A 25,541-nucleotide genomic window follows, 5' to 3' on the forward strand; every position below is an offset into this window, starting at 1 on the left:
ACTTGGATTGCCAGGTCTGCAAGAAGACCAAAAGCAAGGCGTGTGCTGTTGCTAAAGAAAGCTCAAGGGAAAGCACACGAGCCCTGGAACTAGTCCATTTAGACGTTATTGGCCCATTGCCAAAGAGTCTGTCGGGGAGGAGATACTGCTTGGTGGCCACCGACGACCACACGAGGTACGCGTGGGTTTTCACCATGGTGCATAAGTCTGAGGTGTATAAGACATTCACCAAGTGGGTCAAAGCAGTGGAGAGACAATTAGGGGTTAATCTCCTGGCTGTACAAACCGACAGAGGGGGGGAATTCTTATCTAACCAGATGAAACGTTGGCTGGAGAACAAGGGCATTGCCCACCGTCTGACGAACCCGGCAACGCCCCGAGAAAATGGGCATGGGGCTGTATTGCAGAATGTGATGTATTGCATGTTAGAGGATGCACAACTGCCAATGACCTATTGGGCAGAAACCATACATGCAGCTGTTTTTTTGCAAAATAGGGTTTGGTGTAATACTGTGAAAAATGTGCCTTACAGGTTACTGTTGAACAAGACCCCAGATTTGAGTTCTTTAAAAGTCTTTGGGTCACGGGCTCGGGTTGGCATCCACTCCACGAGTAGCGGGGAGGGGGATGTCCGGGCAGAGAGCCTAATTTTTCTGGGCTACAAGCCAAGGGCCAGGTGTTATCGTTTCTGCAATAGCAAAAGCAAGATAACACTTAATAAGAGTGCCCAGTTCAATGAAGAAAGCAGCTGGCCAAGGTTGCACTCCTTGCAGAAACAATTTGTCCTGCTGCCAAGTAGCGATAACGATGTTGGAGCGCAGCCCAGAACTCCAGCCCAGGAGGTGGCACCCAGTGGGGCTGGAGAAGGTGAGCCGAATGCTGGCACAGAGCCTGACGAGCAGAATCAGGAGGCAGAGCCTCAAATGCAGGAACTGGAGGTAAAGTGTGAGAGTCAGGAGGTTCAACACCCAATTACAGGGGCAGAGCAACCAGCCCAGGAGGTGGGAACAGAGCAACCCGAAGAAGACAAAGCTGGTCCAAGCACAGGGCCACGGGTGTCTGCCAGGTCCACCAAAGGCCAACGTCCCGCTAGGTACAAGTGTCCCTATGTCACTCTGACTGTCAATCCAGACCCACCCGGATTTGAGGAAATGTTAAAAGAAAAGGCTAAGAAATGGAAAGCCTGGGTGGCAGAGTGCGAGGCAAGGGAGAAGGAGGCTGAAGCCAAGCGTCTGAAAGAGCTGGCTGAACAGGAACACGATGATGTGTTTTACAATCATGATGAGTTCCTGAACGAATTCCGGAAAGGGTTCCGAGCTACGTAAATATGAACTGTAATGTTGCTGGTGGACATGTATGTAAACTGTGTGAAGTGTCTTGGTGCACTGGGTTTAAATAGATTAGGAGGTGTGTTGGAGCAAGAATCTACATAAACCCAGTCTGACAGCTACAGTATGACAGCTGGTGATCTAGCTGCCAGGCTAGGTCACAGTGACCTGATCAGCAGACCGGCTTGAGCCGGCAGAAGCCAAGTGATGCAATCTGCTGAGTCAGCACGGCCAGGATTGGCTGCTTGGACTATATATGATCTGTGTGTGCATCACACAGGTCTCTCCCTGTGAGATGGTGGTTAGGCGAAGCACTTTGTCCGTGGAGGTGATATTGTATAGACTGCACAAGAGAGCACTTGTTGTGTATATATGTTAATACACCTTTTGGCACTAGTTGCACGTGTCTGCCTGATTTTCTTTCCTGAAGCCCTGTGTCGGGCAAGTCATCTCCCTCACTCTGCTACTCCCGCTCCCCACTCTTAACAGGGCACCACTGGCACTATGCAATCCATCAAGAGTTTGAGCATGATCATGGATGCCTCCTTAACTATGGAGGCCGAAGTCATGAATATTGCCAGGCTGGTGTTTCTCCACCTACACCAAGTGTCCCAATTAGCCCCTTTCTTATCGTGTCCTGACATAGCCACAGTAATCTATGCAATGGTCACTTCCAGGCTAGACTACTGTAACTCAGTATGCTGGTCTGCCCTTGAGACTGACTCAGAAGTTCCAAATGATCCAGAATGTGGCAGCATGAGTCCTGAAGGAAACACCACAGGTGGCACATATACAACCTGTGCTGCTCCAGCCACACTGGCTTTCAGTGGAGTCCTGAGTACAGTTCCTGCTAAATTGTATTAGGGGGTGCTGGCACACAAAATTTTAACAGGCAGCTCAGGGATTTCTACTTCAGCCCACAAGGCATTCCCCCCCCCCCCCGGAAACAATGGAGGATGGGGGGGACCTCCTTCTGGGACCCATAGAATTTGACCCCTTGAAACTAGGGAAGATTTTGAGGAGAGGCACCAGCAGCTATGCTGCAAATTTGCTGCCTTTGCCTCAGAAATCTGACAGTACATGTACAGAGTGCTAAGTGGTACCAGTATAATGTACTAGTGCCCAGCAAAACCTGGAGCCTTCCCTTAAATGCTGAAATTTTGATGCCTCTTTCTCAAAAAATGCCTCCCCCCACCCCCAACCCCTGGATATCCCCAGACAGATTCCCCATTGACTATAATGGTCCCATAGGCTATAATAGAACCAGCAAGAAGTCAGGATTTTTTTTTAAAAACCCTGAATCTGAACATCATACTAGAATAGGAATTTGGTGGTCCCCCCGCCCAGAAACACTTTTTTTTTGGGGGGGGGGGGGGGTCCTGTATATCCAAATCTACACATTACTAAACACAAGCTCAGAAATGCTTCAAGGGCCATCAGATATATCCCAGTAAGTGCTAATCCTTGTGTGATGCCAGAATCTCAAGACAAATGCAAAAATACACCCATTATATATTTAAAGCCTGAAGGACAGTAGTATTTAAAACATTAACAACTGATCACCTACACAAGGATCAGAAGATTTTCAATTTTCCCTATCAAAGTTCAGGCAACTGCTTCAGTTCCTTAGTGCCAATATAAAAAAATTGTGATTACCCGATCCTTCCAAGTCTCTTCGGATATATTCTTCAGAATTATCTTCAAAAGCTTCTTCATCTGCCGCTGCAAAAAAGTAGTCCACAGAATAATAATTAATCTGTATTAATATTAATCCACTCATGGAATTAATATGTTAAGTCTGCAATATATTTATTTCATTTAAAATAAAATATACCCTTTTTGATGAAGTTACTAGGATCAAGAAAGGTCTATGAGAGGTACTTAACTAAGGCTGGGGAAACACCAATATGTGCAAGCTGGAATTGGTAAATGCAAAACTCTTATTGATATCTGGGATTCAGATCAAGATCCAAACCATCATGCAATCTGGTTTTTTTTAATGTATAATTTTTTATTCTATTTGTAACCATTATGTAAAGTCAGTAGGCTCCCATACTGTCCCAAGATCACTGTATCCATGGTATCTTGTGAGCCCAAAGCCATTTTATCGATGGCAGTTATAATTAAGCATATGTAATTCATTCTTATATCTGCAGGGGGAGCTACATTCCCTGTGTTTTGCCTTAAATTAATCTTTGAAAGCAGTGTAAAATCAATACTTTGTCTTGCCATATCTGAATGTTCATTAATTTGACTGAACTCTGAGTATTTCATGAGCCCATAGAGGACACTGATTTGCACTTTTGAACAGCAACCCCCCCCCCCCCCCCCCGCTCCCCTTGTTGCACAACAAACTGCTTGAGAAGCTAAGGGATGATTTTAAAGCCCTTTGTCATCAAAGGGGCGGGGGTGGGGAGAGAACTATTCATCTGGACTACTGCAAGCAGCATGAGCCTCATTAGCTCCTGCATTAAGCTGGCATGCATTTTGTGCAATAGTCAGTATGTTTTGATGACTGCTAAAAATAGGAAGACTTTTGAGAATAGACTGGGAAAAACAGAATGGTTCAAGAGCTCTTGCCACAGTTATTTAATAAGCTAAAAGCAAACTCCATTTTAAATTGGAAAGAAATAAAACTTTGAGGCAGTTGGAGGTAAAACAACTTTTCTAGGTATCTGAAGGAATTTCACTTCTCATTATTAACATCTACAGGCAAAGTGGGTTTTTATCATTCTGCCTACTCAATTGCATGTTGTAATGCTATTTAAGATCTGAGTTAGCAAAAAGCTACTCCATAGGTTATCACAAATTTTCTGATGTAATATACCTAATGTCCTGAAACCCTCTCCACTGAGCAGTCAGCAGATCCCATTAAGCTACTTTTTTAGGAAATAAAAATATTACCTCTGAATTCCATGTTGGGAACAATGACTTTCTCACAGATACTCGTCAGCGTATTCTGGTCTTCAAAAAGGTGTGTATAATGAGGCCTCTCACAAACTGAAGCCAGAAACTGGATTGCATTGCTTACCAACTGCAAGACAGACATAAAGTGAGCTTAGTTTAAATAAGTACTAAAAAGTTCCCCTCAATCTGGATAGAAAAGAGACACACAGTTAAGCTTACCAAATCATATTTAACTTCTTGACCAGTTGTGACTAATAAATTCCAGATTGCGGTGACAAAACGTGGCAGGTAAGGTTGGAATTCTTCATCATATTTTTGGGCATACAAGGCTGCATTATCGCAAATTTGCGATTTCAAAAGCTCTAGCAGACCAGCTTCCTCTTCATCCTAATAATAAATAAAAGTACACCCCAAACCCTTTATTATTTAATTTTGCCATTTTCCCTGCCTGCGTCATACAAATGTGCTTATGTCATAAAACATTAAGGTAACAGTAACAGAGGTAATATTCTGTTATTAAGCTGGATGGTATAAGCAATTATTTCTGTACCTGTTAGTTAGATAAGCCTGAACTATTGAAAAATGTGTACATTAACAAAAGTTCTCATTACATGGAAGCCTTACAACACATTTATGTGATTACTTACATCTGTCTGTAAGAGTTTGTTATCCAAAGTTAAAAGGTTGTGGAAATTCATCATCCAAGTTTCCATGTTATCTTCAAAAAATTCAGGAAGGTCCTAACAAAATTAAGATGCGGATTTTAATTTATTCAGTTAGAAGCAGCATATTTTCTGCTCTATTTTGGCAGGCAATCTGCTCAAAAAAGGACAAAGTATTTGCTTGAAGAAGAATACCAATACACCCAACTCATGAATCCTGTCCCACAGAGGACGCTAGCTATATAGGGAAAGAACTTTTTAACTGGAAAGATCACAGTCTGTTCTTACTTAAATAGGCCCAGCACTCTCAGAAAATCTTGGCTGTCAAAAGCCATTATTCATTTTCTCCTATTGCTTCCTATCACAAGCTTTATTAAACTGACTCTTATCAGAAGGAATGGAAGAAGCATTCAAGTGTGAAAGATCAAGAAAATTGTATTTTTAATGCCAAGAGGGAACTTGCACATTCCTTTAGACATGTTAATGCAGCTTAAATAATTTATACTAACACAGTCATGAAGCCAGATTTTTGAGAAATTATCAATATTTCAACATTTTCAACTAGCAATACTGAGATCTTTGATCGCTCAGCCATTCTCTATTGAAGCTGCTGCTTTAATTTTCAGGCACCATGGACATGTTAGGCGATGGCTCTGAAGAGCAGATCTATCAGCTACTGGGAAAATAACAAATTAAAACAAAGATGGCTTACCTGAAAATTTAAACTGTAGAACAGCTTTGCAATCAGAATCAGAGAGGAGAAGAGCACTTTCAAAGCACTGGCATCATTTGCATGAGTACTGCAAAGCTCAATTGTGGCCTAGATGAAAAGAGAGCAGCACCATCAGCCAGATGTAAGTACAACGTACCTGACAATGTTTCATTTTGGTTAAAATATATTTATAGTGAGAGGTAGAATCAAAACAAAACCAGCAGCTAAGCAGCATAAAGGACTCAATATTATTACCAACATCACTAACATATCAGCCCTTATGTAAATGATAGAAACAAAACCCAAACCTCCCACAGAAATGGTGGGAATGTCTCACTCACTGTGCAAAAATGTGATTTTATAATTAACCAAAAAGAAAAAAGGGAGAACTAAAATGTGCTAGATTGGTGAAGGATGGTAAGAGAAGAGAAAAAAGGGGTAGGAAGGAGAAATCAGCTTAAGTCCTGCAAAATAATTCTAGAGGATAAAAATCAGATGTTTGCTCTCTCCCCCAAATGATTAAACTCAGAAACCCAGCTCATTAAAAACATTCCTAAAGTAAAACTGTCTCACAGAAGGAGGAAATGTATCATCCAATCAGTGAGAAACTTGGGTGCAAATTTCACCTCAGCAACAAAACTGAGCCACTGTATCTAAATGCATCAACTTTATGAATGTATATTTCATGCACCAGATTAAGTGAACTCTGACTAATGAAACATGATGCTGGAATTAATCTGGTCAGTCACGAAAGTGCCACTGAACTCCTGCTTTATTTTGCTGCTACAGACCAATTTAGGCTAGCTATTTGGAATCATATGGTAAGTCTCTTAGCCAATAAAATAAAAGTAGCGATCTCACAGCCTACAGCAACATGGAAAGGACAGATGTGATGGAAAAAATACCTTTCCATAGGTGACAGATATTAGAATTCAGCTCTCTTAAGTAAATTCTAGATTTCACAATGCTGTACCTTAAAAAGATTTGTCAGTGGTAGTGCAAAGGCATCAAGGACAAGTTTGATCTCTGTCCACAGTTCATTTGATTTAAACTCGTGACGGTACCTGTTAAAAAAGTCATAACAACTTGTATCTGATAGTTTTTAGGTGGGTTGACAGCCAACTACGTAAAGGAAAGGAGGCAGCAATCAAAAGCTATTCTTGCTAAAATAAAGCTTTGGCATTAAAATTGGAATTCAGAATTTTATGTTGTCTCTCTGTACCTTTTAAATAAAGAGTGTGCTGTGCGAAGAACTCCATTAATAACATGGAAGTCTCCACTCTGAAAGCGATTCACCATTTCTGTCAGGAGGTCAGGCCACTTCTGAGGGAAATCTTCTCTACCGATGATGCTAATCGCATCACTTAACTGAAAAGGAAGTATAAACGTGTAGTGATTTTAAAGAAAATGCCAACCTGTCCTCTAACCAGGGAGCCTTCCTCCTACTTAAGTTGCCCTTGCACTAGAGGAAGCATGCCTTAACGTGAAGAAGCTGAGTGGAACAGTAGGATACAGGCCAGTAACGTGAAACTACAATCATATCATAGTCATGATCATCTCTTCCCCAGTCATGCTTAGCAAGGCATGAGCTACCCAAAGCCACTGAACCTGGATTCCCATTCCTGTTTGTCAAAGAAATCATGGCTTTTAGGACAATGTGATAGTTATCAATTAACTGCTAAGAATCATTTATATTTTTTGAAGAATGTGCAGATATTCTAACTTGGTTTGAAAAAAATATTTTTGCTTGAATCATATACTGTATCTTATTTTGCAGAGCGTTGTAGTTTATTTTGCAATGCGTAAAATGGAGCTCTTCCACCGGGCCTTTAGTTGAGGCAGCGGGCATCTCCTTACTGGTAGACCTTCCCCCAGGGCCCCGAATGACCATCTGCACCTGCTGACTGTATCTGTCGATGCACTGGCTATTGATGCTGAATTTTAGCTGTTTTAATCTGTACATTTTAAATGCTGTGGTTTTAACTGCTGCAGACATGTGATGGAACCCACCCCGAGCCTGCTTGTGGGAAGGGCGGGACACAAACCCAACAAAATAAATATTCCACACCAAACACAACACTCTTCTCTGCATTCATACCTCCCCTGTTGAAATAAGGCTTCTATTTGATGTCACTGTCTCCTCACCTGTTTTTGAATTTGTTCTGGACTGCTAAGCATCAGGTGCACTATGTTGGATTTAATGGCTATCCTGTCTGCTTCACAGATTTTGTTTGGTTCATCTTCAATCTACAAACAAAATGTTAAGTTCATTCACTTCTTTAAAAAAATTATATCCTGCCTTTCCACAAATCTGGAGGTGGCTTACAAAATGGAAACATACACAGTTAAAACACACACAAATATCTACATCAGATTAATTGCAACTGTTGCAACATATACCATAACCAGCTGCCAGAGACAGCTGTTAGTTATTGTTCATTATTCCCAGGGCTTTTTTTGTAGCAGGAACTCCTTTGCATATTAGGCCACACACTGCTGATGTAGCCAATCCTCCTGGAGCTTACTAAGAGCCCTGATAAGCTCCTGGAGTGGCTACATCAGGGGTGTGTGGCCTAATATGCAAAGGAGTTCCTGCTACAAAAAAGCCCTCATTATTTCCACCAAAAACACATCAAATAATTCTACTTTGCACCTTTTATGGAAGAGAGAATATGAAAGGCTTGTTGTACCATATCCAGCAGGCTGTTGTGACCATGGCCAATGAAAAATAAGTGTGCATGTGCTGCACATGAGCAAACCTCCCCAAATAGAGGAGACTGCCGAAAGTGATGTACCTGACAACCGTAGTTGGTGCACAGGATCAAAGACAGCCAGCCTCACATACAATGCATTACAAAAAATCTATTCTCTCAAGATTACAGCCGCATTGATCAGCATTACCAGGAATTATAACACTAACAGTATCTCTGCATAAAAACGTTTTCACAGTGAACACTCTGGAGAAGCTCAATGTGTCTCATGTTCAAGGGGTACTTCATAATAGTGACAAATACTTTACAAGATATTTTTCCAGGTAGTGGGTCAAGACTTTGGCATCAGTTTGTGGTCTAGCTGGCATATGGAAGCATGAAACCTGCCTCCCTACTTCCCATCTCTGATAAAAAAGTCCAATAAGCCTAGAATCAAAGAAGTCTGACATAGCCCCAGCTGTACATTCTGTATGGGGAAAATGAATGCATCAGGCAAGATGGGTGGAATTTGCTGATCAAAGCAAGCAAGGTTCTGCTTGGTGCCGGCCTCACAAAAGAGATACAAATACGGTGAGCCAGTAATGGATGAATCCAGTTGTGAAATTTCCACTGTTACCCACACAAGCTCAAAGGGTACTTGAAGTTCTATAGGATCCAGTCCTAACATTATGCTCTGGCTTGATTTACCACAATACCTACAATTCTCCAGTTCCTTTTGATGTAATTCTTGAATGTGACAGAGGCACAGACTTTGATAACATTATCTTGTGACTTCTCTAGCAGCGTTAAGAGTAGAAGTGGATAATTTTGGCTTCCTTCGACAGATTCAAGGAATTTTTCCGCTGTAAAGGAATATCCTGAAGTTAGCAAAAAGTCTGAACAATTCCACAGAGTTTATTTCAGTCAGCAGTTGCTAACATTTAACATGGCTCATAAAGTAAAGAAACAGAGAATAGTTCTCATATCTACAATACTTTGACCATGGCTCCATTTCTGCCTTGTCAACTGCAACCAGTTCTGAATATAGATTCAGCAGCTGTGGCTGCTTAAAATTCTGAATCCCCGCTAATTTCTGATAAACCAGCATTGTCTAAACAATGTTCTTGTTGGCAGACCAACAAAAAAAAAGAGCATCCACCCAGCTCCAAACCTGATTAAGAAAAATCCTAGTTAATTCCTGACTGTTAAAGGTAACATTGCATTAAGTTGAGAGAAGAAAGGTGGCAATTTACTAAGATATTTGAAGTCAGGAAATGTATAGAGTCCTGCAAAAATCAGTTTGGGAAAAGCTGATTAATGAAATAAGTTTTCTGTTTTGTATATACTATATCAGTGGTCCCCAGTGTTTTTGAACCAATGGGCACCTTTAGAAACCTTACACAGAGTGGTGGGCACCAGTGTTTCCTATAAACTGAGCCAGCATGAGCAAGCTCACAAATTTTTCACCTCCATCTCACACATTTTTGTCTTAGTTAAGGAAGGATGACCCCAGAGCACACTAATTTATGCATAGCTCACAACTTTAATGCCAGTACCTCACAGCTTTAATGACAGTAGCTCACAAAGTAGAATTTTTGCCCACAAGACTCTGCAGCTTAGAGGGAACATTGGTGGGCACAGCCACAAAATGTTTGTCACAGGAGGCAGAGCCAGTCCCAGAATGTCAGGGGTACAGGTTATGTATAACTCTGATTTTAGCTCTTCAGCATTTCAGGCAGAAGCTCTGTTTAGCAGGATGCTTTTCAAAATGAACATACTGTATACACAAAAATATGCCTACAGAGCTCACTAAGAAACACTCATCTGGCAGTATTGGGCAGGTCTCCAATGGCCAATCAGAAGCCCTGCTGGCACCACCTGATCACACCCTCTTTCTAAAAAAAAAAACAACCTTGGCAATTACCAGGAAAAGGTGTCAGCAGCTACCAGGGTGCCCACAGGCAACACAATGGGGACTTCTGCACTATACAATACATTTGTGCTTGTAAAAAGAATTGAATTGCTACCCTGTCTTTGAGAAGCTAATAGTTGGAAAAACCTTCCTATCCTCATTTGTCTTAAGGTTAATAAGTACATGGAAAATGACTTCCTCCCTCCCTTTTCCCTTATCTTACTGAAATTATTTCTGTGTCTCTTACAATTCCCACATGTTTCACCCGATCAGAACCTTGCTAATAGCAGCTTTTATACCAAAACTGATTTCTGTATGAAATTGGAATTTTCAAGAACAATTTGTGAATTCTGAAAAGAAAACTGGCAAAAACTTCAGATTCTGCAAAAGCACCTGCTTGACTCCACATCATGGCTTAATATTCTCTTCTTCTCCCAACACTTATTTTGCAGCCCTGGTAGACACCCTCCTGTTTGGCACATGTGAAGCTCTGTTGCTTATTCATTTGAGGACCATGCCTGTTGTTTTAGAGAAACATGTCCCAGAAAGTTTCAAGCCTCCTTCTTTTAACATGGGATGTTGTTAGTCTGCAAAGTCCCTAATTCTTGGGCGGTACTGTTACGCCTGAAAAAAACCTAGTGAATGCTTAGGCAGAGAATAGCAAAACAGACACCATTTTTCAGAACACAAACTGTTTACCAGGACGCCTTATAGCGGGATCAGGATCTAGCGTCTTCTTCAAATATTCAGTCAGAGTCTGCAAATTGGCATCACTTAGCTCCATAACTGTAAAACCTAAAAATTAACAAAATGTTCTTGAGTACACTTTTAAGGTATTAGATACACAGAACTAAGTGACCCATTTCAAGCACCTCTGCACACAATTTTTTAAAAGGACATTAGTGTTAAGAACATTTCCCTGTGATGGCAGAAAGTACAATATACTGGATACTCTCCTGCCGACAAAAATGAGCTAAAAAAAGCAGAAATAATTTGTCATTTAAATGCATGGCTGTCAACTGTTACACCCTGTGTGGCTCCTTCAATCCATTTAGGCATCTAAAGCATGGATTCTGAAATGCTGCCCCCAAGTTCTTTTAATGTAGCAGAAGCATTGATCCGATTCATTGATTTACGGAAAGCAGCAGACAGTCCTGCAGGTCACAGCGACAGTCCACTTTGAGACCCAGAGGTTCAAAGAATCATTAGTAGCATTTTCCTGCAATTGGAAACTTTCAAGATAAATGTTTCCAGTACAGCAGACTTTCAAAACAGAAAAAAAATTGAAATACTATGCTGGGGCAAGCTATTAGACAGACAGCCCTGAAACCTAAACTAGTTTACATCTGTAGTACCCAACTAGGATTTTCCCACAATACACCATTTAATATGTGTTTTGAGCATATAATTCACTTTTCTGCACAACTTATCTTTCAGCTCTTTTATATGAGCAGACATCATGTATTTAAGCACCCAGGCTACCAGGCTTCTAGAATTTTTCCATCATATTCTTCAATCTGTCATAATCCACAGTATTGCTCCTCTCCTCACAGCACAATCCTTTATGTCTCATGTTCCCCGCAACACTCATTCAACAACAGCCTTTACGATTCAGAAAATTTTTCTGAGACACAAAAACTACCCAAACAAACAAGAAAAATTAAACAAGGTTAGCACTTCTTTGCTTATCAACCATCTAGTAAGCTAGAAAATGAATATTAATTTTCATGACTACCCTTATTGTATATTTTCAACGGCTGAAAAGACCATTACCGTATTTGCCGGCGTATAAGGCGACTGGGCGTATAAGACGACCCCCCAACATTTCTTACAGGAATTGGAGATTTGAACCGAAACCCATTATTGTTAGAAACACCAGCCACAGTTCTAATCTCTATTTGCTATTTAGTCACCATTCCTATTTATTATTATTATTATTACGTCTATCTCCTCCTTCCCTCCCGCCTTCCCAGAAACTCTCCTCAAGAAACATTGGACGAAAAGGAAAGAAAAGAGCTCCACCAATGCGCATGAGCTTTCCGCACTCCCTCAGGGTGGGACAATGTTTATGTTTGAGGCGAGGGGCGGAAAAAGAAAAGGGGGGCCTCGCTGCGCAGGCTCAGTTGCGTCCCGTTGTCAGCCGCTTTGACACCCGAAAGGGGTGTGGGGAGGCTAGGTAGAAAAGGAGGAAACGAGAGAGAGAGACAGAGCGCTCCCACCCGCATGGTGACATGACGTCAGTGCGCCCCGTGCTCGGGGTCCGGCGGGCTCTGATCCCTTCTCCCCCCCCCGTCCCTTCCCGCATGGGTGCGCGCGAGAGCCAAAGGGGAAGGGTCGAGCGCCTGTCAGTGAGTGAGTGAGGCGCTGCTGGCTGGGGCGGCGGTGGGCCTCCTTCCCCTTCCCTCTCCCTATGGCTGGGCTGCTGAGGCGCTGAGGGAAGGGTCCGAGCGCGAAGCGGAGCATGTGGGGATGGGGGCCATGAGTGCAGCAGCCGCCGCCGCCTCGTCCTGTACAGGCTCCGGTGCCGGCGGCTTCTTCCTCTTCCTGAGCGGCACCGGTGACGAGCCCTGTGTGGCCATGGGGCCAGGCGAGAGCGCGGCCGGCTTCTGGGCGCTGCTCTTGCCGCTGCCGCCGCATCCCATAGCCTCCTCAGGGCTTCCTTCCTCGGGCGGCGGCGGAGTGCACCCGGCGTATAAGACGACCCCCCCACTTGGAGGCATGTTTTTCGGGGCAAAAAAGCCGTCTTGTACGCCGGCAAATACGGTACTTCTAAAAATAAACTACAGTGAACACTAAAAACAACGACAATCAATGATGTAGCTTTTCCCAGAAAAAAAATGGTTTGAATAATTTCCCACTGAAAATGGCTTGGCGTCAGTTTGCAAGACCTGAGCAAGGCTGTTAATGACAGGGTCACCTTAAGTCAGAAGCATCTTGATAGCACATAAACAACCTCAGAATGTCTATTTAACTTGTATTTAATAAAAAAAGTAAAGAAGTCCAGGTGAGAAGTTGTATTTGATCACTACAGCCAAAACAATAAATAAATCTCAGGACACCCTGAGGGCTAATGAATGTATTGTGACACAAGCTTTCATGAGTCACAATCAGTTTTACATAATCAGCTAGTCAACAAAATAAACCATGTTAATTTGACATCTATGCATCTAATAGCCAAGTGTGAGCCGATACCTAAATCTGGGGCCACAATGACTATAGACAGATTCTTCTGCAAATCTGGGGGGCTCTCCAGGTTTGCAGAAAAAAACTACGAAGTTAAAGAATACACTGGGGAGTTTAAACCCCCTCCCTCAAGAAAATAATGTCTGTGCAGGCAAAGACAATGTATTTGCCTTGGTTCTGCACAGCTGTAGTGGCAGAGTCTGGGAGCCACTCCAGACAGCTCAAAGGCGGGTTCAAAGGCGGGTGTGGTGAGGCCTGGAGCTGCACTGGACCTGGCAATGGGGGGGGGGGAGGACCAGATTAACAATTAGGCCAAGCAGGCACTGGCCTATGGGCCCCCATGCCTTTAGGAGCCCTGGGCTGGCTTCCCTCCACCCTGTTTTCTTCCTACTTGCAGCCCTTCCAGCTTGCATGTGCAGCCAGCCACTGAGCCACTCTTTGCCCAACTTGCCTGGTGCAGCTGCTGCTGGTGTTGTCACCAAGTTTGCCTCTCTCTGCCTCTCCCCCACAGCTTTGTCAAAGGGGCTTTTGAGAAGGGGGCTGCAGCGGGGACCGCGGGTGGTGGGGCGGGTGCTCTGACTCAGAGATAATTTGCAAGGGCACCCCTGGAGATTTTGACTGCCTAGGGGCCTCCACAAGATTTAATCTGGTACTGAGGGGTGAGTGGAGGAATTGGAATTCCCCCCATGACTCTTACAGCCCCCCACCCATTATGTAAACCATTCAGTTATTTCTCAATAATGAAAAGAAGCTGAACAGAAATATATAAAAAATGCAGTAAGACATACTTAATATGGTATGTTTAATTTATTATAAATATTTAATTTATTATAAATATTTAGATTTAGGTCTCTCCATAAAGCTTGGAGAAGGCAATTGAGATATGTTTTGTGTGTGTAGGTATAACAATGCACAATTCCTTAGGGGAGGAAACTTAGAAAAAATTATTAGAACTCTAAAACTGCTCAATTTGACTGGGGATGCTTCAGTATGTTACTAATTATTATTAGTAAACTAATTATCTATTAGTTTACTAATTATCATTAGTAAACAACGATTTTTTTAAAATGGAAAAATATGGCATATGAAAATTTTCCATAAATGCCACTGGCTAATTTTACACAGGAAAAAAAAAATCCAAAATGAGTGTACTTTGACAATTCTGGTAACCTCAGCAACAAGATACTGAATCCTATGCACCTCCAGCACAAGGTACTGGCAAAAGTGGATTTTCCCCTGCCTTCCCATTTTTTTCTACAGCCACCGATGAGCCTCAGAAAGCGTACGGATTTAAAGCCATACAACACAATTGGCTGTAGTGAAGAGGGGAAAGCAGGTCTATTTTGGTGCTAGAGGATCTGCTCATGCAAAAAGGCAGACAAGGGCAATTTTGCTTGCTTCCTGCACCCTGATGCAACCCCGCCCCCCTTGTGTGGCTTTTCATCTCCAGTGCCTTTTGCTGGTGCTGCATAGACACTGGACACAACACAGAACATTTACTTGTGCCTCACAATTTCTGAATTAGCCCTTGTGCACCAGTTATCTGCTTTCTAAAGTCGTTCTGGAAAATTTAGAGCCTCTTGGTCACTTTCTTCAACATAGCATGATGGAATAGGATGGGGGCAGAGTTGGAAGGAGAATATCAGAGAGCCCCATTTAATGTGTGAAAATTCTTGTTTGCCCACATGGTTCTTTGGTGCCAGTCCAGGGCAAGTAATTGCAATATACTTGACCCTTAACACTATTTCATATTGAATATTGGCAAAATAATCAAAATTAGGAAGCACATTGCTCATCATAATTATCTTTATCATCAAAGAATTCCACCAAAGTGTCAGAAATTTTTTGGAGAAGCACAAAAGAAACTATTATGGGAGTCTGAGATGGTGCTGGGTAACTTGAATATCCATGCCAATCTCTGGTTTGGTGTAACTCAGAACTTTGTGGACTCCACAGAAATGGCCGGCACACACTTGCTGGAATTACTTTTTTGCAGTGACTGAGGTTCTGCTCTTATACCACTGCAACAGTCAGATAACTACCTGCTTTAAGACAATGACTAGCTCCTGTAAAAAGTGGAGGATTGATTAGGCTAGTCTGCCGTGAAGACTTATGGATCCAAATGGAAACTGGGATGCTCTAGGGCTAGGGTGTTGAAATCATTTGTTATGAGGGCCGGATCTGATATAAATGAACCCTTGTTGGGCCAGGCCATGTGTATACCTATTTAAGATTAGGGAGCAGAGATATAAACTTTAAAAAAGACACAGACAAACACAATTAAAGATTTTTTTTTTTTTAAAAACCCCTTAGAACATGTTTTAAATGTTCGCATTCGTTGGTCTTAAAGGTGCTTTCTTTGTATTTCTCCCATGGGATCCAGGGAACTGGGCAAAGGAAGCTCTGGCTCTTTCCTTCCTTCCCCGGGGGATCAGGAGGGGGAGGAGCCTCAGCCAAAAGAAGGAAGAGAGGATTGGCTCAGTAGCTCTGCTGTGCGATTGAGAGTGCCTTGAAAAACAAGCTCTGCATCCCCCCCTTCCTCCCCAAGGGAGGAGCCTCAGCCAATGGAGAAAACAGAGGTTTTGCTCTGTAACTCCTATGCAACTGAGCAAACCTTGCAAAGCAAACTGTTATGCAGAAGGAAGAAAGAGAGAGGCAGAAGGAAGCAGATGACAGTCAGTTGCCTGAGGGCCTATCAGGAGCCTTCCGGGGGCCTGATTTGGCCTCCGGGCCGCATGTTTGACGCCCCTGCTAGGGGATGATGATCCGGGGGGGGGGGGGAGGATTAAAGCAAACTTTTTGTCCCTCCTCTCCATTTTTTATTGTAGCCACAGACTGCAAAAAGGGACAAACAGCTTTAACAGCCTTGGTAGATCATCACTTTGATATCAATATACATAATATATCTTTGTTAATCTCATTGGAACCACTGAATTCTGACATTAGGAACCACATCATTCGCTTAATATGTTTCAAACAACCATCAGTTTACCATGGCTGGCTCTCCAACGGGCTCCATCTATTTTGTGAAGTAATTATCAGAAGATGACCATTACTGAGGTCAGCTCAGTGGGAGCTGGTATGTTTGCAACAGGTGTACTTTATTTATATCCACCTGTCTCCCCAATGAGAAGGCAGACTGACTTACAACATTCTCACAACAATCTCATGAGTTAGGCTAGGCTGAGAATGTGTGACTGGTTCAAGGTCACTGAGGGAGTTTCCATGGCAGTGGGGATCTGACTCTGGGGCTCCCTTAGCCTAGTCCAGTATTCTGGCCAGTCCAGCACGTTAGCTCATACAATTACTCATACTTTTAAATATCTAATTAAGGTTCCTCAAAGAGATCACCTGTAGTTTTGAAGTGTGGTAAAACAGAAAATTATCTTGCAAATAACATGAGCTGCAAGCCGCGGCTGGATGGCTTAGGCTGAGTAGACTGAAGCTAAATCCAGCGAAGACAGAGGTCCTTTGCCTGGGTCATGGTGGTCCGGGAAGGGAAATTCCCCTACCGGCCTTTGATGGTGCGCCACTAACAATGGCGCACAAGGTCAGGAGTTTGGGGGTACTACTGGAGCCTGCCTTGACAATGGAGGCCCAGATAGCAGCCACTGCTAAATCCGCATTTTTTCATCTTAGGCGGGCAAGGCAGTTGGTCCCCTTCCTAGGGCACGGCGACCTGGCAACAGTGATCCATGCAACGGTCACTTTGAGGCTGGACTACTGTAACGCCCTCTACATGTGCCGAACCCGGAAGTCGCAGCTAGTGCAGAACGATGTGGCCCGGCTGTTATTAGGGCTTCCCAGGTGGGAGCACATTCAGCCGGGACTGCAGGAACTGCACTGGCTGCCAATAGTATACCAGGTTCGTTACAAGGTGCTGGTTATCACCTTTAAAGCCCTATATGGCCTAGGACCTATCCACCTTAGGGACTGTCTCTCCCCACATGTTCCCCAGCGAGTACTTAGATCTGCTAGTAATTCCCGAGCCGAAGGAGGCCCGACTGAAATCGACCAGGGATAGGGACTTTTCAATCACAGCCCCCTGCTGGTGGAACTAGTTACCGGATGAAGTGAGGGCCTTGAGGAACCTTGGGCAGTTCCACAAGGCCTGCAAGACTGTCCTCTTCTGGTTAGCATACAACTGACTGGCATTTAAGAACTTCGGAGGAAGCCCGTCACCATCAGATTAACACCAAATTAAGGGTTGTTGTAAGGATAAAATGGAAAACAGAATTATGTAAGTCATAATTATGGGAGAAAGGTGGACTACAAATGAATAAAAATAAATGACACAGGCATCTATGTTGCATTGACTACACGTCCAAGAAGCAGAGTGTTCTGTTCTGAGTCAGAACTTGGAGACACTGTGTGAGGGGAAGCCGGCAAATAAATTAAAGATATATCCACACAAAAACATCCATACTGAAGACAAATAATTTAAAACCAATAAAGTGAATACTGTCAGTTATAACCCACTATTCCACTTATAAATAAGCACAAGCAGCACAAAACTTGTTCTGCTTTCAGAAGCAAAACATACAATTCAGTTTTTGCTTATTTCTAAAGAGATTCTCCTGTGCATTACAGACCTCACCTCAGTGAACAGCGCACACATTTCTTTTATAAACTTGTAAATTTTCCCTTAAACTGATTTTAGTTACTTCAAACTGTTGAATAGTTAGTCTCATCAATTACTGATTGATGATTATAATTCTAAACTAACTTTTATTACCAAATATTTATGCACTATATAGGACACTTTAGAACAAACAGAAAACAAGGAGCTAACTATCTACTTTTCCATAGTAGAAAAAACAATAAAATGGGGGACAGAAGGAAAGAATAAGATGAAGATAAAGCAATACAGATACTTCAAGAACACACTTGAGATGAACTGCCCCAGCTATATTTTACTTGATAATATATGTGCAAGCTCACACAAACAGAAGAAGGATATACAGGTTCTGCACTCTGCAGCAGACCTTTTTACCAGCATGCTAACTGCACTCTACAAAACCAATGGATTTAGGCAAAGTGAAGAAATGGCACTCCTCAGACCCAGTCTCTACATTGAAATGAATTGGATCTACTTAAAACTGTGGTGAATGTAACAACACTCTTAAAAGATACTACCAGTGATTACAGGGAAAATGACAAAGTTGGGCTGCGGCTCAGGTACAGCACCAGTGCCTCAACTTTTCATGAAAGTCCCAGATTTAGTCCCTGGTGTCTCCAGTTAAAAGGATCAGGTAATGTGAAAGACCTTTTCCTAAGGAGGATTAAGGAACACTTAAACAATAGGAGCAGAGTGCTTTAAGCACAATGAGCTTTAAAGAAATAGTGTGCTCTGAGTAGGCGCAGATTGGCTTTCTCTTACTATTTGGTGCCTGCACCAAACCTTTGGCCATCTTGTATTTGGGGACACCGTACTTCCATAAAAGCTTGAACCCCACCACACCTTCTTTCAAAAGATATTAAAGTTCAATAGCAGTGTTCGCTCTAAGCTGAGTTAGTGTGAGCTAGCTCACAGATTTTTAGCCTCCAGCTCACACATTTTTGTCTTAGCTCAGGAAGGATGACCCCAGAGCACAATAATTTATGCAGTAGTTCACAACTTTAATGCCAGTAGCTCACAAAGTAGAATTTTTGCTCACAAGAATGAAGCTTAAAGGGAACATTCTTCACTAGCTATTCTTTACACCCCCTTATTTCTTTCCTGGGGATGAAGGCCTCCCCGCCTAATTCGAACTTAAGGTGCAAAAGAAGGGCTTGCTCTTCTCTGGTGGTGGGTGGGGGAAGGAAAATGGAGTGGGGGTAAGAGCGAGAGAGACGGTGTGATTGAGGGTGTTCAGGCCACACTAGCCAGTCACCCGAGGGAGTGACAGCTACGAGGGCCAATCAACGGGGCCCGTTTGTAGCGGAACAGACCCAGGAACCAACACCGGCGCGCGCAGCCAAAAAGGGGCGGGCTCAGATGGACACAGCAAGTTCAGATGCTTCCCTCCGTAGTTCTGTGGGCCCGCAGCCCGACCACCACCCAGGAAAAATATGGGAACCTCGACGGTCCCTCAAGGCCTTCCCGTCCGCCTAACTCCGCTTTCAGGGAAGGAGAGGCAGGTTAGCGCTCTCAGCGACGCACCCTCACCTGACAGGTCTCCCGACAACACTGGCGGCAGGGGCGACTGGAGTAGCAGCAGCAACGCCTCCTACAGCTCCAGCTCCGCTTCACATTCAAACCTCGGCAAGAGGGCGCGGCGGCGGCGGCGTGCTGACGTAATGACGCGGGACGCCGCGCCGCTTTCTCGCTTGAAACCAATCACAGGCCGGCTTCTCCAGGGGTCCAGCCAATCCCAAACACGGTCCTTTCTGAAGCGGACGAACCAATGGGCTCCTGCATTTTCGCAGGGCCGTCCCAGAATGCAACGGAGTATGGCCAAGCCTTATCGAGCGAGCTAAGTATGGCTACAGGGGATTGCCTCATCATTTTGCCCGTAGAGGAGACTGGCCCGGTCTACGCAGGTGGCTAAGTGAGAGGGTGGGGATACTAAGGCGGAATGTGCCACTTCAGGCTACTGTTTGTGTGTCTGTGGGGAGGATGTAATTAGGAGATGTAGCACATATACGGTTGCCAATCCCCAGGTTTGACTGATTCCCATAGGGTATAATGGAGAATTGATCCGTGGATATCGGGGCGTGTGTGTTTTGAAGTAAAGGTACCAAATTTTCAGCATAGCATCGAGTCCCTCTCCTCAACACCCCCCCCCCCATTTCAAAAAGATTGAACCAGGGGGTTCAGTTCTATGATCCCCAAAAGAAGGTGCCCCTATCAGTTATTACAAATGGAGGGAAGGCATTTAAAAGGTGTGCAGTCTCTTTAAATGTGATGGCCAAAACTCCCTTGGGAGATCAATCATGCTTGTTCCTGGCTCCACTCCCAAAGTCTAGATATTTTTTGAGTCGGACTTGGCAACCCTAAGCATATATTTTGTTTTATTTAAAACATGCATAGGCACACCTCTGTTTCAGATGACTGAAACTCAGGACACATAACAAAAGCTAAACCAACATATCACACAAATGCTTATGCTGAAATAATTTTTTTTACTCTTCACAGAGGTCTCGTGTCTTGTTCTGCACTATACACAAAGTTAAAAACCTTAAATGTAATGTCTGAAACACACTGCTGCCCTTCGTAAAATTCAACCCGCAAAATAAACTAACCTAGGGACAGTAAATGCAGTTTTAAAAGTTCAACCTTGAAGCCTTTATGGAATTGGAATAGAGACAGCAATTTCCTGATGTTCTTCTGGGAGACTGTTTGTGGGAGGCCACAGAAAAAGTCCATTATCAGGCAGCAACAGACGCCCAACTTTGGAGGGGCTGGAATAATTGGTACTGGTGAGCTGAGAGAAACTGCTGCATGAGTTTACACCAGTAGAGATTATGCTGGGAGTGGAGGGGGGGGAGAGGAAATTAGTGGAGCAATATGGAAACAAACGAAAGTTTTCAGGTGCCTTCAAACATAGACTTTATTACCGCATAAGCTTTTATGGGTTGGCTACCACTTCCCCAGATGCCCTCTTCCCCTCCAAAAGAGGCGAAGTTTTTGTTTATAGGAGACTCATAGTCTGACTCTACCATTTCATGTTTTATATAGAGACCAGGCCTCTGTCTAACCTTGTCAATCCACCATTTTATCAAGAAGCATGGGGTTACTTTGCAAATGTCTTTTTTTTTAAAGTGCATTTAGAAATGGATATCACTTCATAAAGTTTGAGAACCACTTATCTAGAGTAATTGCAGAACTGGTATTCTCTGTTTCATAATCCAAGCCTGTGTTTTGAGTAGGTCAAAATGGGTAGCTATGTTAAGTCAGTTGGTAGTAGTACAAAAGAGTGAGAGTCCAGTAGCACCTTAAAGGGTAACAAAATTTGTGGCAGGGAATGAGCCTTCGTGTGTCAGTGCTCACTTTTTCACTTCCTTTAAGTAGTGAGTATTCTATTAGGGCTTGAAAAAGGATTTAGTTCCTAGCTCAGCCATATAGCTCACTGAGTAATATTGGGCTACTCACCATGTCTCAGTGCAGCAATGCAGAAGAGAGCAACTGAGATGTTAAGGGGTTGGAGTACCTTTCATCTGAGGAAAGCTTTTCATGTTAGAAAAAGACAACTATTCGTGGGAATATGATAGAGGTTTACAAAATGATGGATGGACAGTGGCTAGTGAACTTGCTTCCCCCTTCCATAAGACTTCAAACTCTGGGACACCAATGAGTCTATAGATTCATTATGGACAAAAGGAAATACTGCTTTACTCAATGAATAAAAATTAAATTGTGGAATTTGCAGCCAATGGATGTAGGGACCACTGGCATTTTTCTTTCTGGGTGACCCTGTAGGATTTTCAAAGCAAGAGACATTCAGAGTTAAGATTGCCATTGCCTGTCTCTGCATATCAACCCTGGTATTCCTTGGTAGTCTCTCATTCAAATACCAACCAGGGCTGACCCTGCTTGGCTTAAAGAACCGATCTCAGGCTTGCCTGGGCTTTCCATGGCCAGGAGACAAATAAAACAGGAGTTTAAAAAATGATTAGACATAGTGGAGAGGTCCATCAATGACTATGGCCATTTTTACTTAAGGGAGCTTTCATGTCTAGAAGAAGTATGTATCTGAATGGGAGGAAAGTGAAGAGGCAACAGTGTTCTTTTAACCATAGGGCAACTGGCTGGTAAATTATGTAAGCAGGATGCTAAACTAGATGGACCACTGGTCTGGTTTAATTCAGCAGGGCTGTTCTGTCTAGCCTTACCTTCTTCACTGGGCTGTTATGAAGATAAAAGGGAGAACTGTGTGTGCTACTTTAAGTTCCTTGGAGGAAGCGAAACAGCAATAAATGTGACAACTAGTTCATGTGACCAGGATTCAAAAGTGAGTGGCAGTTTGGTGCCATGCTTTTTTTTTGGCTTATAATCCCAAATGATGTATGTACTATAGCGAAGTTAGTCAGATTTTTGGATACTTAAATCTGGTGACTGACAATGTGAACAGGAAAGACAGATCTCTCTACAAGCCTGAAAAGGGCACCAGGTTTGTAGAAAAATGTGAAATCAGATAGATGATAGAAAAACTCCCAAAATGATAAAAAAGCACCTGTAGCTTTAAGCAATGGATTTCCTCAGTGGCTGTTTCTAGGCAACCACAGCATTCGAAAGCTTGGTTCTGTCAGTAAAAGCAGAAGAAAGGACCCTATTTTGGCCTTCGAGGGAGGACTCCATGGGCCCAAGCCTGACTAAGCTTACCAGGTCCAGATTGGGAAATTCCTGGAGAATTTGTTGTGGAGTCTTGAGGAGGGCAGGGTTTGGAAAGGGGAGAGGACTCAGCTGGATATGCCATAAACTCCATTCTCTAAAGTAGACAGTTTCTTCAGGGGGACAAACCTGTTGTCTAGAGTTTAGTTGTAATTCTGGGATATCTCCAGGTCCCACCTTGTGGTTGGCAACCCTAGGCCTAGCAGCAAGCTCTGGCTGATACCACCCAACTTGCTTATAACTCAACTAAGCCTGGCTGTTTTCTGTTCAGCAGCAGCCACCCTATGAAAACTAGTGTGGTATAATGGTTAGAACTTCATATTAGGGTCTGGGAGATGGAGGTTCCATTCCTCATCATGCTGTAGCTCACTGGGTTTGATTTTGGGCCAATCACATACTTTAACTTAATCTACCTCCCAGGGCCATTGTGTAGATAAAAAGGAGAGAATGTGAGCTGCTTTGGTCCCCATTGTGGAAAAAGGTGGGATATGATAGTAGAAGAAGAAGATATTGGATTTATATCCCGCCCTCTACTCCGAAGAGTCTCAGAGCGGCTCACAATCTCCTTTACCTTCCTCCCCCACAACAAACACCCTGTGAGGTGGATGGGGCTGAGAGGGCTCTCACAGCAGCTGCCCTTTCAAGGACAACCTCTGCCAGAGCTATGGCTGACCCAAGGCCATGCTAGCAGATGCAAGTGGAGGAGTGGGGAATCAAACCCAGTTCTCCCAGATAAGAGTCCGCGCACTTAACCACTACACCAAACTTGCTCTCCAGTAAAAAAATAAATAATAAGATGGGAGGCAAATAAAAGGTAGGTTGGTGAATGGTTGAGGAGAAAAAGAGGCAGGTAGAGGGGGAAAATAAGGGAAATATGAAATATTATGGGGAGAGGAAAGTGAGGCACCCTCTCCCACAAGTCCTTTAGGGTTCCCTACCATGCAAGCGGCCCTGGCCCAGTGGCTTCCACCACAGTACTGGGGCATGGTTTTCCTAGGTAGAGGCTGCCAGAGTGCAGAGAGGGGCAGATGAAGGCAGGATGGCTGTTGCGTGGCAAGGAGATAGGGTTGCCAACTTCAGGTTAAGAAATTCCTAGAGATTTGAGGGGTAGAGCCTGAGGATAGTGGGGTTTGAAGCGGAGAGGGACCTCAGAAGATTATTGTGCCATAGACTTAACTCTCCAATCAGCCATTTCCTCCATAAGGTACCTGTTGAGAGAGAAAGTGTTTTCTGTACAGGGCAAACATCTGGAAGACAGTTTGACTTCCACATGTATTAGACACCTCATTATTATGTGAGATACCACACCCTTTGTGCCTATCCATTTTGTGGCAGTGCATCAACTCAGTCCCTTCACAGATGCAAACACGTGGTATGGTTCAGACATAACAATAAACCATGGGTTGTTGCTGAGTGAACAAGCCTTGAAGAGGTTCTCCAGCTACTTCAGCCTCTTTCCTTCCCTCATATACAGTGATAAAATTAATTACTTTTGCATCTGAAAACCTAACAGTGGCTTGCATTTGCTATAAAAGCAGTAGTTTGATCTTGATTTGTAGAGAAAATGCGTAACATAGTTGCCAGTTTAGATGAAATGGCAAACTATAGTTTGTTGCAAACCTGGAAATAACAAAAGCGACATAAGATGATTCATATGAACAAGATTTACTGCTATGTGTGGACCATGTCTCTGTTTTCCTTTGCAGAAGCTTTCACAGTGCCACCATCAAACTGGATGCAAACAAATTGTTTCTGTAAGGTTTAAATCACTACATTTAAAAACTGACATTTGTTTTTAAACTTTATTTACCACCAGATTAAAGCATGGAATACAACAGTATTATACATAATATTTTATGTAAAAAACTTTACATCGCTTTCATATTATATAATTATTCTGCTATTCTCTCAAAAATGTATACATCCATCGGGCAAGGAATGCTTTTCATTAACTTAATGATATTAAATGCACTTCATAATAGAAGATCTCTTAAGAAAAAGTAGCTTGTAACTCATTTTAGGCATTATATAGATAAAACATACATTTGAACAAAGTATATTTTATTTAAAGTTGCAAAGATATTCTGGACAAAATGTCAAGACATTTAGAGAATTGCACCTCTCACAGGTCACTATTTTGTTGTTTGCTTTAAAAGCCATGGATCACATCACAGCACATCATTTGGTTAATTCTAAAGTATTTAGGGGCTAAATTTTCCTGGCCACTTACACTGGCTTACATTAACTTCAGCAGTAACCAAACTGCTTTTATAAAATGCAATGTACAAACTATTTCACCTAACCTGACTCCATCCATTTTTATTAAAACTCAGCCAGCTTACGTGCAAATATGCAGGCTTAAGACATCTGTCGCCTGTATAGTCCTGGTGTGAAGTTGTATTACCAAATTTTAATAAAAGAAACTGTACTGGATGTTTGTTTCATGTTTTAGAATTTGCATAAATAAAAGCTCTCATCCAGATGGGTTGTAAAAGAAGATAAATGCGATTTGCTCCATTACATAATAATGCACAGATCAAAATTAAAGTCTTCTTGAGGGCTTCTCTCAACAGGTTCACTCTCTTCTGTCTTACCTGTTTCATGTAGGTTGCCACTACAGTACTGACAGAATTAGATATTTATATACTCATTTGTAGCATGGCTTTCTGTAACCGGAACTTGTAAATATTTATTTATTTAAGCTATAAAAGAAAGTACGGTGGCCCACTGCAGTAATAATTCAGTGATGGTTAAGAGATCAGGAGCAGACTGTAGATTTCTGTGTTCCTCTCTTCTATGGTAGAAATTTCTCCCCTTTTCTGCTTCAGTTATGG

General features: G+C 42.9%; 1 protein-coding gene across 2 annotated transcripts in view; it reads right to left on the reverse strand.

Annotated features, from left to right (window-relative positions):
• The window catches only part of CSE1L (chromosome segregation 1 like), a 37,924-nt gene extending 18,196 nt beyond the window's left edge, over positions 1-19,728 (reverse strand). The window contains exons 1-11 of one of the 2 annotated variants that reach the window (XM_060230824.1): positions 19,543-19,728; positions 10,911-11,006; positions 9,020-9,162; positions 7,755-7,856; positions 6,832-6,977; positions 6,583-6,673; positions 5,610-5,717; positions 4,883-4,975; positions 4,455-4,622; positions 4,233-4,362; positions 2,985-3,050 (exon numbers count right to left, since the gene is read on the reverse strand). In XM_060230824.1, coding sequence (XP_060086807.1) covers positions 2,985-3,050; positions 4,233-4,362; positions 4,455-4,622; positions 4,883-4,975; positions 5,610-5,717; positions 6,583-6,673; positions 6,832-6,977; positions 7,755-7,856; positions 9,020-9,162; positions 10,911-10,995 — 1,132 coding nt within the window. In that variant the 5' untranslated portion in view covers positions 10,996-11,006; positions 19,543-19,728. Of the gene's footprint in view, positions 1-2,984; positions 3,051-4,232; positions 4,363-4,454; positions 4,623-4,882; positions 4,976-5,609; positions 5,718-6,582; positions 6,674-6,831; positions 6,978-7,754; positions 7,857-9,019; positions 9,163-10,910; positions 11,007-19,536 lie in introns of both variants that reach the window. The other variant, XM_060230825.1, reaches the window with a different exon arrangement.
• Between the last annotated feature and the right edge of the window lie 5,813 nt (positions 19,729-25,541).

The sequence above is a fragment of the Heteronotia binoei genome, chromosome 2, assembly GCF_032191835.1.
Source record: "Heteronotia binoei isolate CCM8104 ecotype False Entrance Well chromosome 2, APGP_CSIRO_Hbin_v1, whole genome shotgun sequence".
Lineage (NCBI taxonomy): Eukaryota > Metazoa > Chordata > Lepidosauria > Squamata > Gekkonidae > Heteronotia > Heteronotia binoei.